Source organism: Eptatretus burgeri, chromosome 11, assembly GCF_056783735.1.
Source record: "Eptatretus burgeri isolate ZD-2024b chromosome 11, Ebu_testis_v1, whole genome shotgun sequence".
NCBI lineage: Eukaryota > Metazoa > Chordata > Myxini > Myxiniformes > Myxinidae > Eptatretus > Eptatretus burgeri.
In genome coordinates, this window is record NC_140971.1 from 54419685 (window position 1) to 54436310 (window position 16626).

The 16626-nt window shown below is 41.9% G+C and overlaps 1 protein-coding gene across 4 annotated transcripts in view; it reads right to left on the reverse strand.

The window, feature by feature from the left end:
- The window catches only part of LOC147017098 (copine-4-like), a 186069-nt gene that overhangs the window by 7381 nt on the left and 162062 nt on the right, over window positions 1–16626 (reverse strand). For 3 of the 4 annotated variants that reach the window (XM_085846469.1, XM_085846470.1, XM_085846468.1), the window contains 2 exons: window positions 14711–14844; window positions 3213–3449 (listed from right to left, as the gene is read on the reverse strand). In XM_085846469.1, the coding sequence (XP_085702595.1) occupies window positions 3213–3449; window positions 14711–14844 (371 nt within the window). Of the gene's footprint in view, window positions 1–1269; window positions 1627–3212; window positions 3450–14710; window positions 14845–16626 lie in introns of all 4 variants that reach the window. The other variant, XR_015049342.1, reaches the window with a different exon arrangement.

Genomic DNA, 16626 nt, shown 5'->3' on the forward strand with positions numbered 1-16626 from the left:
GAACAGCTGGAACACCCCTCCCCCCCCTCATCTACTTTCTCAACAATCCTCTTGAAGTTGTCTTTTCATTCAAGCTTTTGGGCCTCACTATCTGCCATGATCTTTCCTGGGAAAGTCACATTTCCAAAAGCTGGCTGCCAAAGCCGGTCATCGACTGGGCATCCTCACCGCATGCAAAGTCCTTCTTTGGTACACTTGAGCTCCTCACCACATAGAAAGATTTCATCCACATCTTGATGGATTACTACTACTCTTCTATCTGCAGTGGGAACATCTCGATCGAAATGGGAAGTGGAAAAAAAAACACCTGCCTCACACCGAGCTCAGCTTCACGCTGTGGAAACCAGGGCTTTTAGGATCATTGGTATCTCCTGCGATGAAGCTGAGTCTTTGGGTCTCTCACTCTCTGACCGCGAGCAAGTCAGTGGTCTTTCTGTCTTCGACTGTCTCCTCTCTGGCCTTGCTCCAACCCCCCCCCCCCCCCACTCTGTCTGTGCTCTGTCCCCCTACAGTGCCTTTAGAAAATCTACACCCCCTTTCAAAATTTTCATCTTTTGTTGCCTTATAGCCTGGAATTAAATTGCATTAAAACAGACTTTTTATACTTATATTTACACATCGTAACCCACAACTTCCAAGTGAAAAACACATTCTACAAATTTCAGAAAATTAATTTAAAATACAAAAGTAGAATATCTTGGTTGGAACTACCCGGACTCTTCCATCCTGACCATCCAACCAAACTGAGCTACAGGGTAAGAAGGATCTTGGTCAGGGATGTAACCAATAACACAATGACCACTCTGACAGAACTACAGAGTTCCTTGGCTGAGATGGGAGAACCTGCCAGAAGGACAACAATTTCTGCAGCAATTCACAAATCTTGGCTTTATGGGCGAGTGGCCAGGTGGAAGCCACTCTGAAAAAAGGCACATGACAGCACACCTGTAGATTGCAAAAAGGCACATGATAGCACACATGGAGTTTGCAAAAAAGGCACATGATAGCACACCTGGAGTTTGCAAAAAGGCACATGATAGCACACCTGGAGTTTGCAAAAAGGCACATGATAGCACACCTGGAGTTTGCAAAAAGGCACATGATAGCACACCTGGAGTTTGCAAAAAGGCACATGAAAGACTCTGAGAACATGAGGCAAACAATTTTGTGGTCTGATGAGAAGAAAATTGAACAATTTGGCCTGAATGCAAAGCGCTACATCTTGGAGAAAGTGAACACAGCTCATCACCCATCCAACTCCATCCCTACCATGAAGCATGGTGGTTGCAGCATCATGCTGTAGGGATGCTTTTCAGTGGCAGGGAGTTGGAAACTTGTGAGGACAGAGGGAACAATGAATGAGGCCAAACACAGGCAAATCATTCAGGAGAAACTGCTCCAGAATGCAAAAGTCCCTTGACTGCAGCGAAGATGTACATTCCAACAGGACAATGACCCCAAGCATCCAACGAAAGCAACACTGTAATGGCTTCAGAACAAGAAAGTGAAAGTCCTTCAGTGGTCCAGCAAAAGCCCAGACTTTAATCCCATTGAGAATCTGTGGAAAGATTTGAAGATTGCTGTTCACCGATGCTCCCCATCAAACTTGACAGAGCTTGAGCAAATCTGCAAGGAAGAATGTGAGAAAATCCCCAAATCTCGATGTGCAAAGCTGATACAGACATACCGAAGAAGATGCGAAGCTGTAATCATTGCCAAATGCACTTCTTCAAGGTATTGACTCAGGGGGTTGAACACTTATTGATGCAAGACATTTCAGCTTTTCATTTTCTTTTTAACTTGTGTGAAAATTTCTAAAAACATGTTTTCACTTCGTCATTATGGGGTATTTTGTGTAGATAGGTGAAAAAAGTCAAGGGGTGTACTGTCTGAAGGCACTGTATATATATATATATATATATATATATATATATATATATATATATATATATATATATATATATATATATATATATTTTTTTTTTTTTTTTTTACCCTGATTACATTTACAATATTCCCACATAGACTGGCCCACCGACCCTCTGAGTGGACCGACGCACCGGGCATTTGCCTGTACTGCTCTATGGCCAGTTTGGGCCAGAATCGACGGCAGACTTTATCATGGAAAATTTTCCCAGTCTGCGTATGTCTAAGTGGCGTGCAACAGCTTGTGGTGTCGTATTGCTTTTTTTTGTTTGTTCCATCAATTTCTTTATATATCTTTTTTTTTTCAAAAGAGTGCAATACTGCAGTGACAATATCGCTTCTCGTGTTATCTATCTATCTATCTATCTATCTATCTCTCTATCTATCTATCTATATATTACTGAAACTCTCATCTTGTATGTATGTATGTATGTATGTATGTTCCTGAAATACAGCCAATATGGTACAAGATAGCGCAAAAACTTTAGGGCCACCTTACACTCCATTCACCTGCGTGTGCAGTATCAAGTTTCGTTCAAATCGGGCACCGAAAAAATTATTAAAAAATCAATTCCCGATTCAGTCAAGAACTCTTCGGGAGTATTTGATCAATGCAAACAACCTCAGCGGTATAGTTCGCTGGAGCTCTCTTTTTTTTTTTTTGAAATGATTTTTTTTTCATCAACCACTGTCACAATGGGAACGCAACGGGTTCTCGGGTCCTCTAGTACTCATTATAATCGCTTCAGCTAGTATTGTGCTCAGATGGCTGAAGAAAGAAAGAAACAAAGAAGTACAATTTAGTGGTTTAGCAATCTCCCGATTTGGTACTTTAGTATTAAATTGGCATCTTCAAAAGTATTGGTAGTTCGTTATGCGGATATTCGAGAATAAAAGGCATAGTTTTAAAAGGTTTTTGATGTCACTCTGTAGTAGTTTTTGAACATATAATTTTGTACCCATTTGATGGGGTGGCCATTCATTTCCCATGCCATCCCTCCATTTGATATACTACCATACATCATGACTCAAAACACACACATACACACACACACACACACACACACACACACACACACACACACACACACACACACACACACACACACACACACACACACACACACACACACACACACGACAGATAAAAAAACAATTTAAAATTAATGTGCTTTTACAACTCAAACAGCTTCATTCTGACTAACAATGGTGTGGTTACCAAACCATTATATAAGAAAAGGCCATTATGTGATTCCACACCACGTAACAGAGAAACCCAAACTTACATTTTTGAAGTCTCTGAAGGGAACAAACTGCACAATGTCATGTAGCGCTAGTTGCCCTCGTGGAGACCTCAAAACCCCATCATCACCATCCAGTATCTGCATGTCGGTGAAGTCAGCGTTACCGATGCCAACAATGATTATGGCCATCGGAAGATGTGAGGCTCTCACAATGGCCTCCCGTGTGTCCGCCATGTCCGTGACAACACCGTCCGTCAGGATGAGCAGGATAAAATATTGCTGTATGGATTCGATGTGGATGTCAATTGAATAATAACATTGCAAAAACATTCTGTTTGATGATAAGACAACTATGAAATTCGCATATAATTGAGAATACACCTAATAATGCACAATTGACATAACCATTTGTATTTCGCCACCGAAGGAGGATGGAGGTTATGTTTTCACCCATCCGTCTGTCTGTCTGTCTGTCTGGCTGTCTGTCTGTCTGTGAGCAGTATATCTCAAAAAGTTGTGGACGGATTTAGACGAAACTTAGTTGACAGATTGGGTGAGTGACAAGGACGAACTGTTTAGATTTTGGTGATGATCAGGATCTGGATCCGGATACGAGAATTTTTAAAGTGATTCTTCACCATTGAGAAATATGGCTGAAAATGATATATAGCACGATGTGTCAGAAATATATGGATGGATTTGGATGAAACTTGTGGAAAAGTTGGGAGTGCGACAAGGATGGATTGATTCGATGTTGGTGAAGATCCGGATCCAGATCTGGCCTATCAGTGGGATACAAAAGTTAAACTGTTCAGCCTGGCAGAAGTATGCACTCTACCAGGCGCCATTCTAGTTCATGTTTGGTTTGCAGATGATACAATCAAAGAAAGTGAAGTTTTTATACCTTGCTTCTCTGAGAATAGAATAATTTACTTCACCTCAATAATGCATTACATAAACATATTCACAAAAGCTTACAATCACTGCATAACAAAAACACAAACATCAAACCAATCAGCATATGCAACAAAATGAGCCAATTTTGCTTTTCAGGTATGTAATGTTGTGAGGTTTTATTTGTTTGTTGGTTTTATACCATTGCATATGAATGGATGTTTGGTGTTGGCTTAATGGTTAAGGTGGTGGGCTTAGGATCCTAGGATCCTGAGTTCAAATCCCACTCGGCTGTTGAATTAATACCAGGTGGGGATGACTCTGCCTGTCATCCTTCCGAGGTAGGCAAAATGAGTGCTAGCTTGCTTGTATCCTGTGTCGGAGTGGTGACCCATCCAGGATTGTGTCCAACAGCCAATGAGACTGCTTAGGCAGCACCAACGCTCTGCACAGAGTATGGTTCCAATGGATGGATATATGAATGGGATAAATTTTACTGATCCCATGATCTTCATCAAGCATCTGCATGTTAGTCTAGAAGCCAAAATCTGTAGCTAGCCTAGAAAATAGGTTCGCTGCTGATTTCATGTTAGAATGGTGCAACTGGTGTTTTTGAAGAGTCTAGGCATGACCAAGTCTAGTTCCACTTGTTGCCAAGTCTGCATCTGAATATTATGGCCGCCATGACAGTAATCAAAATGGCCACCATCAGATTTAGTCTTTTTCTTACTGCAAATTGTACTAGCCAGAAATTTGTCATGATTGTGAAATACTATGTAATCTGACACGAGGAACACTATTTTGTGCTTTATTTTTGTACTGGATCACAACTTTTCACATAATTGACAACTTAAAGACGAAATTGAAAATGCACATACAAGCAACAAATGTGAAAAAGAAAATGTTTAGCACTATTGATGGAGATGGGTTTACATTCAGTCAAAGGTTATTTCAACAGCTGTCAGATTCTTTCTAACACAAAATTATGTTGCTTTGCAGAAGAGAAAAGTGTTGTGAGAACACCCAAGTACAATTTTCAGAGCTATTGATCGGCTTGTACACTGAACGGGTTCCTACAAAGGGCTTTGCATCCACATGCTTTCGTGCAAGGCAGTCCATTCCGTGTACATTTGCACGTCGAGTTGAGCATGACCCACGGCATTTGCATGTCGTCAGTTCTACACAGTAAGCAGTAATAGGCTGTGCAGTCATGAGTCGCGGCTGAAATATCTCGTTGCCATCTTTGATGACCTGTTCCCACCCACAGTTCTCAGGTGCAGGTAGATGTGGTTCTTTTGAGCGTGTTGCCTGGTGAAGAGCAACGCCAAGGCCCAGGTGTTTGGGGGTCAGTTTGTTGCCTCCTGAAGCCACATGAATAATGTCTTGGCAGATGCTCAGAACTTTGTTCTTGGTATCTGTCTCATCCGCTTCTTCATTGTCCATCTTGTCAGTGCTGTGACCACCACAAAGAAGCTTTACAAGCATTTACAGGGTTTCAGGTACAATTCGCTTTGCATTTTCTGTGTTCAGTCCACCGATAATGCTATGCCCTGGAGAGTGTTTTACGTCAATGTAAATCTTTATGCCCACTCTGAAGATCCAGCTAAGGATTTCGTTCTCATGATGAGGCAGACTGCACTGGGCCAATTCATCTTCTTCAGAACTTTCACCTTCTTCAGATAAATCATTCACGGCGGTTCTCATGGCAAACTTTGTCACAGTTGAGGACGCAACTATGAGGGGTTTTGTGACATCCAATGGCTGCACGAATGTCACCTTGTCACTACCAAAGTGAACCTCCACTTTCTGCTTGAAATTGTAGCTTTTGTAGGCTCCAGCCTCAATTCCAAAATCATTCAATAACAGCATGCTGTAGTGTTCCCAGATGCTTTTCAGGGTAAACACATGTCCCTTCTGCAGCTCTTTCTCAAGCTGGTTCATCACATTTCTGAAACAGATGCTTTCAGGCGACTGGTTTTTCTCTCCACTCTCCTTTTTATACTTTCTGCGAAAAGAAACATAACACTTGAGGTGATATTTACCTTCAGCTGCCATCAAGTCTGAAACACCTGCAAACCTGTGACGCATGGTGGGGTCAAATTGGGCCAAACTAAGCATCCTGGATGATGTGTGATCAAATTCAACATTTGTCAGGACACCAGCTTTTCCAGGAATGTCAGTCTGGCAGAAAGCGCATTTTGACCAATCCATAGCGCTGTGCGCGGATCTTAGTGACTTTGGGACATGGTATTTCTCTGAGGAACCTGATGTTGTGGGTATCTCTTCTGCGTAAGTCACAGATTGTGGCTGAATCCTTGACTTCAGTCTGTCTATTTTTTGTGCGTGAGTAAAGTCACTATAGCAGAATTTGTGCCATTGAATCTTTTCGACGTGCTCCGGTACAGAATATTTTCTGATTCTTGAGAATGAGTCAACATATTTAGCGTCATTATATTTCTCTCTTTCTTTGCAACATTCAGCTACAGTTTTTCACACCAACGATTGTAGTCTTTCGAAGTGGCGTTGACTTGCTAGTTTTTGAACTGTCCTGGCAAATAAAGCATTTATTCTAGTCTACATGCTCTTCTTCTTCTCGATCCCTTGAACCCCCTGTGAGAAATCTTGCGGCTTTCATTTTTCAGTTAGTCCTGGGTAACAGAAAAACACACAGTTATGTAGTTTAGGTTCATTTTATAGCAAAGTTGTAAAATTCATTGATTGTGGTTTGTATAATCAGACATTCTAATTCGAGCCTGAACATTTCTTTAAAAATAATATAGTGAAAAACAAGTCATATTATTTTTAGAAAATGGATGGAGCAATGTTTTTTTCTATACTCCCATCAGCTCAGGCATGCTCAAAAACATGGAAATTGACCCTAATTTTGTAATTTCATGTCAATTTGCGGCTGAAATATGACGAAAAGTGTATGTAATGGCGACCATTTTGTAAACTGTCATGGCGGCCATACTATCCATATCCAGAGTTGGCAACAAGTTGATTCACGTTTCTGTGTGTCTGGACAGTCAATTTACACCTGTTGCACTATTCTAGCACAGAATCAGCAGGGTCGTACACTATTCTGCATTGGGCCTCCTGACTATGTCGGTAAAGTTAGTGATGCCAACAATGATTACAAACATCGGAGAATAAAGGAAATAACAGCAGCATCTTTATCAACCGCTTTGTTCATAAAAGGAGAAAACAAAAAACAAAGTAAAACATGCACGATGTTGGCAAATGGTAACTGCTGAGGCCAACCTGCTTTTTATTTATTTATTTATTTTGGTAAGCAGAGCACAGAGTCAAAGCTCGTGGAAAAGCGAGCACACTGAATGGATCCAGACACAACAGAACAAAAGGACCAGCACATAGAGGGGGCCAACAGCTGAGTTGAAGGATAAAATAGAAACTGGGACAAAACAATGGGTGTGGGGAGGAATGAGGGGGAGGGGAGGATGCATGCGATGGACAATATGGATACAGAAGGAAACTCTCAGGAAGGGAAAACTGGAAATTTGGAATGTTGAGAGCTTGGGGGTGGGGGATGAGGAGTAACAGAGGTATAAAACAAAAAAATAATAAAAAGATCATGGTTTTGTATGGGGAATGATCTGAGGTGGTGGCAATCAGCTATTTTGAAGACCTGGAGGGAGCAAAGAGATTGAAGAGAATGTGTAAGTAGGTTCCAGAAGTGGGAGGGGGGGGACAGAACGAATGTGTGGAGGTGAGCGGTGATGCTGCATTTTGGTGGTTTCACCAAAAGAGGTTGATGGTGCACCATGTGCATCTTGCAGGAAACTAGGAGGGTGGGAGGGGTGGAGGGGACAGAGATTGGAAAGAGCAGAGGGTGAAAGACCAGAAAGAAGGAAGTGGCAGGAATTTGCAGAGACCACCGACCTGTCTGCAATGGAAAAGTGAAAAGCTCATCGTCTCAGCTTCATCGCATGAGATTCCAATAATCTTGAAGAGCTTGGTTTCCACGGCATCAAGCTGAGCAATATGTGAGGCAGGGAGCTAGTCCAGAGGGGAGACCAGTACTCCATCAAGCTGCAGGTGAAGACCTTGTATGCGGATAGGGGTTCAGGTGTGCCAAGGAAGGACTTTGTATGATGGAGGATGCCCAGTCGGCAACTGGCTTTGGTGGCCAACTTTGAAATGTGGTTTGCCTAAGAAAGATCATGGTTGCTGGTGAGACCCAGGAATATGAGTGACTGAACTTCTTCTAGAGGATTGTTAACTGTCAGGTATGGATCTCAGGTGCGACTATTGATTGGCCACATATGGTCCATATTTAAACATTTGATTCATTTAAACATTCGTTAATTGCATTAATCAGTTGTCCGGATTCAAACCATTGTCACCAGTGTCCTTGCTGTCTTAAAATGCATTTTACGCAAGCCTACATGGCTCCAGCCTTTTCCATAAACAAACTTGCAGCAGGCAACTGTTATGAAAACTTGCAGCAGGCAACTGTTATGAATTCCAGCTCTTGAAACCTCAAAGCTGTTTATGAATATGTGCCAGCTTTGTCTTGCAGCCCGCTTATAACCGTGAGAAAGATGTTGGCTTGCCAAACTTCCCCTAGGGTGTAGGGAGGGGGGGAAAAGCCCACTTACACCTTTGTTTCTTGCTTTGCCTTTCTTTTCTCCGCCTAGGAATAGGGTTTTATATATGAAAGTTTGTAGTGTGACTTTTAGTGTGGTACAGGGTCTGACTGCTGTGGTTGGTCCCTGTGCAAGCTCCGCTTGCAAGTGCTGTGCTGCTTCAATAAACCGCATATTCGAGAATCTTCTGTTGACTTACCTCAATTCTTGGCCGGGATTGAAGGGTCTTCATCACATTAACAAAGTAGATAGTGAGGATGGGGGTGAGGGTCTTTTTGAGATAGATTTCCAGATGGTCCTTTTGAAGAGAGAGAGAGTGAGTGAGTGAGAGAGAGAGAGAGAGAGAGAGAGAGAGAGAGAGAGTGAGAGTGAGAGTGAGAGTGAGAGTGAGAGTGAGAGTGAGAGTGAGAGTGAGAGTGAGAGTGAGAGTGAGAGTGAGAGTGAGAGTGAGAGTGAGAGTGAGAGTGAGAGTGAGAGTGAGAGTGAGAGTGAGAGAGAGAGAGAGAGAGAGAGAGATAGAGAGATTTGTCAGGATTAAAAGACATTTTCCAAGTGTTTGACTAGCTTGTGATTTTGTTAATGTCTGAAGAGAGGGAAGAGGCTGCAGCTTACCTCTCTGAAGGATGAGGGATGTCACAGCAGAGGCCGGAATCATCAGCATATACATGAATGGGATTTCCCAGAGAGTCGAGGAGATCATTTACGAAGATCGGCAATAAGATTGGAACAGGAACACTGCCTTGGAGCAATTCAGCCTTGACAGTCAGAGGAGATGAAAGGATTCCATTGAGAGCTACATGTCGGCTTTGAGAGTGGAGGAAGTCAGTAAGCCATGTGTGGAATTATCGTTGGATGCCATAAGCAGAGAGTTTGGAGAACAAGGCGGGATGCCAAACTGTATCGAAAGCACGAGATATGGCCAGAGAGACGGCCCTGATCTCATGCCTAACATTGAGGACTTCCATCCATTGTTCGATGAGTAGAAGCAGAATGTCTGTGGTGGAGTGGCCTGGTCTGAATCAAAATTGGTGATCTGAGATGTGGCTGTTGGAGAAAAGGAATAATTTCAAATTAACTGTGATGATGGATTCCATGACCTTGTTGACGATAGGAAATAAGCTAATAGGTCTGTAAGTAAGTGCATGTATCTTTGCACCTTTTTCAGATTATAGTGACGGCTGATTTCCAAGAAGAGAGAAGATGATCTCGGGCAAATGAAAGGGTTATTGTTATTGCTGTTTTGTATGCAAGCTATGGCTGCTGGTTGCATCATTTTCTGAGGCAGGGCTATGCCACTGATTCAGTGCCCCTGTTAGCAGTAAGCTGGTACTCGTTTTGCCAACCTCAGAAGGATGACAGGCTGATTCAACCCACCCAGTGTTATTTCAACGGTAAGACGGGGGCTCAAACTCAAAACCTTATCATCTTAATTCAGCCACCGTAACCGTTAAGCCAACACCAGGCTTAATGATAGAGTGAAAAGTGCAGTAAGAGGATGTGCAAAAGCAGCAGAGTAGGTTTTTAGGACACATGCGCTGATGCCGTCCGGTCCAGTTGCAGAGTCAGAGTCACGGGTTGAAATAACCTTCTCTACCTTCTCAGGTGGAAAAGACAAACGGTCCAGGAGCTTTTGTGTATGACAGAGAAGGGTGGGTACTGAGAGTGAGGGGTTGGGGCCACAAGATTTGGAAGCGAACACACAAGTGAGGCGTTCAGCCTTCTCATGAATGGAGTAGGCTGTGGTGCCATTTTAAGTGAGAAAAGGGATGGATGGGGAGCATATACCAGAGACAGATTGAACAAGGTGCCACCATGTTCTTGAGGGAGATAAGTTTGAAATTTCATTCTTGAGGTTGGAGAGATGTTGTTTTCTGGCTCTCCTGAGAGTGGGCACACTTGTTATGGACTTTTTGGAATGCACTAAGATTGCCTTTGGTTGGATTAGCCTTTTAGAGCAACTGCCTCACCACAGGATTCAGTGTACCATGGGTGGGGAGAAGGGTAGCATAACTGTAGACAAGATGGGATTATTCTGTGTATGAGAGAGAGAGGGGGAGAGAGAGAGGGGGAGAGAGAGAGAGAGAGAGAGAGAGAGAGAGAGAGAGAGAGAGAGAGAGAGAGAGAGAGAGAGAGAGAGAGAGAGAGAGAGAGAGAGAGAGAGAGAGAGAGAGAGAGAGAGAGTGGGGGAGAGAGAGAGAGAGAGAGAGAGAGAGTGGGGGGAGAGAGAGAGAGAGAGAGAGAGAGAGAGAGAGAGAGAGAGAGAGAGAGAGAGAGAGAGAGAGAGAGAGAGAGAGAGAGAGAGAGAGAGAGAGAGAGAGAGAGAGAGAGTGGGGGAGAGAGAGAGAGAGAGAGAGAGAGAGAGAGAGTGGGGGGAGAGAGAGAGAGAGAGAGAGAGAGAGAGAGAGAGAGAGAGAGAGAGAGAGAGAGAGAGAGAGAGAGAGAGAGAGAGAGAGAGAGAGAGAGAGACAGAGAGAGAGAGAGAGAGAGAGAGAGAGAGAGAGAGAGAGAGAGAGAGAGAGAGATATAGATATAGATAGATAGATAGATTCTGTAGAAGAATTCCCAGGCTGATTTAACATCAGGGGAGGTTGATATGGGACATTAATGCTGGAGAGAGATGGCTGCTTGCAGTCCCTGCAAATCTGCTGGAGTCAAATGCCAGACTCATCAGCATTGAGGCAGCTCTCTGAGAATAGCCAAAGAGATGTAGACTTTTACAAGCATATGATCAGATGTACCAATTCAAGCAGAGCAAGAGCAGGAGACATTTGTGGGGAAGTTAGTAAACACTAAATCCAGAAGGGATGATTTGCCATTGGAAGAAATCAGGATTGGAAAGTTTACAGATTGAGCCAGTCCTATGGAGTCACAGAAGTCCTTTGTGGAAGTGTCATGGCTGGTGATAGAGGTACCAACTCAGCCAATTTGCATGATGACAGCTAACTTTTCCACATAAGAGGAAGTGAGAGTTGGGACGAGTGGTTAAAAGTTGTTCCATGTTGTCTGAGGGAGAGAGAGAGCGAGTGAGAGAGAGAGAGAGAGAGAGAGAGAGAGAGAGAGAGAGAGAGAGAGAGAGAGAGAGAGAGAGAGAGAGAGAGAGAGAGAGAGGTATATGGAGGGGTCACTCTTAGGAGGATAGTACAACACACAGAGAAACAAGAGGTGGGAGGTGGAGGGAAAGTCACAGCCAGAGGTGCATCTGTGGGTTTGGAGGTGCAAGATCAGTATACTATGGAAATGAGAAATTGATTTCTTGATGGAATATGCAATGCTACTGCTGGGGCATGGTTCAAGTCTATCAAATTAGAGGAGACCATAGCCGGACTGAGATTCAAAGGAGTCATGGACGTCCTGCAGGAGGAACGATTCTGTTACACAGATGGTGTGGTTTATCGGCAGTGGCCAGAATTGAGAGATCTGTCAGGTTTGAGCAGAGACCTTAGATGTTTTGAGGTGCACACAGTTAAGGAGAGGGTGGGAGGAGGTGTTGTCAGGGTGAAGGTTGGGGAGGGTGCTTTGTGGGGCATCGTGAGAGGGAGCTTTTGAGGGAGTGCTGTTCGGGGGAAGATTTCAGTGTTTGAGTTGCGATGGAAGGTTTAAGTGGGTGGGATGTGGGGGAATATTTGAGTGGGTGAGATGAAGATAAAGCATTGAGAGGGTGGGGTGAGGAAGGATGCAGACAGGGGGGACATGAAACTGGTGGGTGGGTGGGGGTGGAAGTGGAAAGAGGGGACATGAGGTGGAAGAATGCTGATTCCAAATTCCCAAAACGGACAAATGGAGATAAAGACCATGGGATGGGAGATAACATTTTTTGTTGAAGGCACGGACTAACGTGTTGCTGTACATTTGGGAGGGTGGTTGATGGACAAAGCGCTTAGCTGATGGACAATTTTGGAAAATAATATTTGTGATGAAAAAGACGAAGAAGAAGAAGATGAAGAAGAAGATGTATAGCATTCCTGACAGAGATATAAGCGTAGAAAAGCATTATAAAATGATTTTAAAGGAAGAAACATTTATTTTTAATGAAGATTCAGTTTGTATATATTGAGAAAAGAGGGGAAAACATAATGTAGAACAGGAAGTAAAGGCAGAAGGAAATTCATGTAGGATGAGTTTCGTGTGTTTCTTGAGGGGTTTTTTGAAGCGAGGAGGGGAAATAGAATAATGTTGAGGAAGTAGGAGTAAATATTTGGGAAGAAAAAAGCAAAACGATGAACACGTATTCAAGGATTTTCACGCTTTCTATCCAAGGAGCGGCTGAGTTAGGCCTTGAACAATATGAAACAAATTCACCGAAATATAGCACAACAAATGTACGATCCAACATGAAATATTGGACGGGATACAACAGCAACACTTGGATGAAGATATAACGTAAAAACATGACAAATCTGGTTTGGAAAACTTAGCTTTAATAAGCTGGAAACGGCAGCTGCAGATTCTATCAGGACATGCAAAAATCCCCGCTTTTTTCCCCCCCGACTCACGTGCAAACAAAAAGGCACTTCTTGCCCTTCCCAATAACACAAACAATACATAGCATTTGCTTAACTATAAACTGATATGGAGGAATAAAAGTCTTTGCCAAGGCTAGTGTCTCCTAGCATCCGAGGAGAATTTTAACGATAGGTTTTGTCATCTCAAGGTTGACAAAGATATGCTAATTGCCTTTGGAAGTAAAATAATGTTGGAGTTTTAGGTGTGAACCCTTCATCAGAACAAGAGGTATAGTGTTGTAGTGGCATCAGAAACAGTATTTCGGTCATGTTGTATTGTTAAAGTTTGGTGGTGGATGGACATTTGGATAAGGGAAGTTGTGAGATTGAGCACATGGTGCTTGCATGCCTGTGAACAACGAGTACTAGCATGCATGGGCTCCTTATTCCTAGTTCAAATACTGCATAGGGTGTCTAAGCCCATGAAATAGAGAGTATCAGTTTCCTCCCATACAAAATTGAGGCTCGTGGAAAGTGAGGTACGGATATGGTAGAAACAGCGATCAATGCTTTTCAATGCCTGTATGTCCGGACGCGGATATGGATATGGCATGCAGACGTGGATTCAACTCTTCTGGTCACACTATGTGAAAATGACTACATATTCGTACCACTGTACAATAAATGTTTGCAACTTCCTACGACTGTACACAGTGCACAAGGATTAAATGTTTACGACTTCCTACCACTGTACACAGTACACAAACGATAAATGTTTACGACTTCCTACCACTGTGCACTGTCTGTCAATGATAAAAACCGACAGACACCTCTCGAATCATACTGCCAAAAAACCTGTAAACACCTGCTTCCTATCATGTTACTCAATCATGCCCATGTCCACGAAAGATTTTGTGACATGCCATTGTCTTTTGTAATGTGACTCTCAGTGAGCGAGAGTGAATCTCAAACAACCCATTTTCATTTACAGATAACAACAGACATTTTGTAATATTTCCTGGAATCGTGGCTTTGAGTTACATCATTGTGCCAAATTTCAGCTTTTTAGCCCACCTACAAAGTAGTAAACATTTATATCAGTGAATGAGCCAATCAGTCAGTCAGTCAGTGGTGAGAAAGAGCTTTAATATACTGTATATGATATTACTCTTTCTTTTTGCCCAAGAATTTGAATTTTTTTTTTTTCAAGACATGTAGAATTATATTGTACTGTCATGATAATCTGGGAGGGTCTTTACGTTTCATTATTTTTAACCTAATATTGTGAGTGAGATTTAAAAAAAAATTAATTTGATACTTATTTTAAATTTGGCAATAAGGGTATTTATCATACCAAAAGATTATCGAATAAAACAGAATATATTTTTGGATAAGAAAGGCACAAAGACCAATAATACTTCTTACAATTCAGCCGAGAATATTCACTCCATTGAGGATAAAAGTCTAATTTCACTTTAGATAAAATAAAATTTCTAAAGAATTGAGAAATATGACCCGAACTTTTTGCAATATCTCCACATGAATTTGTAGGAGTCCTACAAATGGTAATAAATTTGGCTGTCATTTTAAAGCATACCGAGGCATGTTTTGTGTTCTCCTCCTCAGATGCAAACTTGGCAACTTTATTGATGATTGGAGCAATGTTTGTTGGCCCATATAGCTGCAACTGAGGGAGGCAGCTTTGATACGCCTCAACCACACCTTGTATGCCTGTAAAGGAAACAATATTTGAACAATGACAATTATTTTTTTACTTCAAACTGGTGAAAACATTCTTGTGAAGTTCGTTTCAGATAAGCATTTTGAATTAGGAAATATTTTGTTACATATGCAACAGAAACCATAAATTTGGAAACTTCTCAGAAGCTCTCTGAAAATCTGATTGAAATTTACCGTTCAAACATATATATTTTTTCTCTACAAGAGTGAGTCTCAAGGAAGAGCAGCACTGATCTGGAAAATGTTCCTTGCTCACATTATATACAAAGCTAACTTATCTGTTCAAAAATTATAATTGGTTGAAATAAAACAATAGATGATTGTTTAACTTGCATTGACTTGCTCTTTTCGTTTTCAGTATTTTTCGTTTCTGCCACATCAAGTCCGAAATCATTGCAAAAACCTTTCCTCCAATCAGTTAGTTTGTTTCTCATAAGTCCCCGCTGCTTCCATTGATTCATTCTTAAATATTGGTAGTGCATCAACTTGTTTTCTCTTGATTTCCTCACCATGCACAATTTTTTTAACATCTCAAATATTCCAATCAGTTCCCCTCACATCTCATCTATAATGTAAACCACCTTGGTATTCGATTCTCTGATCTTACCTAAGATTTTCCAGTTCTAAAACAATTCTAGTGTTGAAACAATTAACTTTCTCTCTTCAGGGTATCTTTCTAATAATGAGAGGCCAATTTATATATTACCTTTCTGGTTAATGTGACCAAGTGGGAAGACATTGGAAGGGAGGAATTAGAGTGGACGGATTTGTGCTTTTAAACGAAACATGGTTATCAGGAGATATGACGATTCCTTGATCGATTGATCCACAAAAGCGGTTGAAAGAATTCCAACTTTGAGTTTCTTCAGCAAACCAAACACATCACAGCACACCCAGCAACATGGGACCTCCCCTCGTCCCATTTATTCAGGATGCCGGCCGGCGATAGCTCTTCTACTCTTCGTGAAGGATACCATTGGATATGTAACATCCACCAACTAATGATGACAGACACCTAGTTTAACGTCCATCCAAGGGACAACACATGCATTGATGCCTCGCCCTGCCTGCGAGACACTAGAATGTCAATTTATAATTGGGCCAAGATTTCAACCCATGATAGATGGCTCAGATGCGTGTGTGTGTGTGTGTGTGTGTGTGTGTGTGTGTGTGTGTGTGTGTGTGTGTGTGTGTGTGTGTGTGTGTGTGTGTGTGTCCATCATGTTTTCCTGTTATATTTTCGTTCCTGCATTGCCGTTTGTGTTTTTGTCCAATTTTCCATGTCAAACCTTACCTTGTTGTGCGATATTGTCAAATTTCCATTTGTGTTTGTTATGGCCCACTCTTCGGATATCCAGCGTGCTAATTCTATCTGTTTTGAAGCTCTGTTCCCTGCTCCACTTCATTTCTTCCAAGTATTATCCTTTCAGCCTCCTCCTCAACTTTATCCTATTACCTACTCCTCATAACTTCAAAAATAAATAAATATATAAATTAATTAATTAACTTTACTCCACAACATGAATATAAATCTGTTTGTAATTCCTTCTGCCTGTATTTCTTGTACTTCATTCTTTATCTCTTCCCTTTCTCTGTCTCTGAACTGAATCTTCCTTGAATGAAATGCCTCTTCCTTCTTCCTTTAAAAGCTTTTTAAAACATTTTAAAATGCTTCACCTTCCTTATTTCTCCATCACCAATTCACATGTTCTTCTTCTTCACTGCCATCAATTCTCATCTTATTCCTCATCACAAGGATTGTTTTCCAAAATT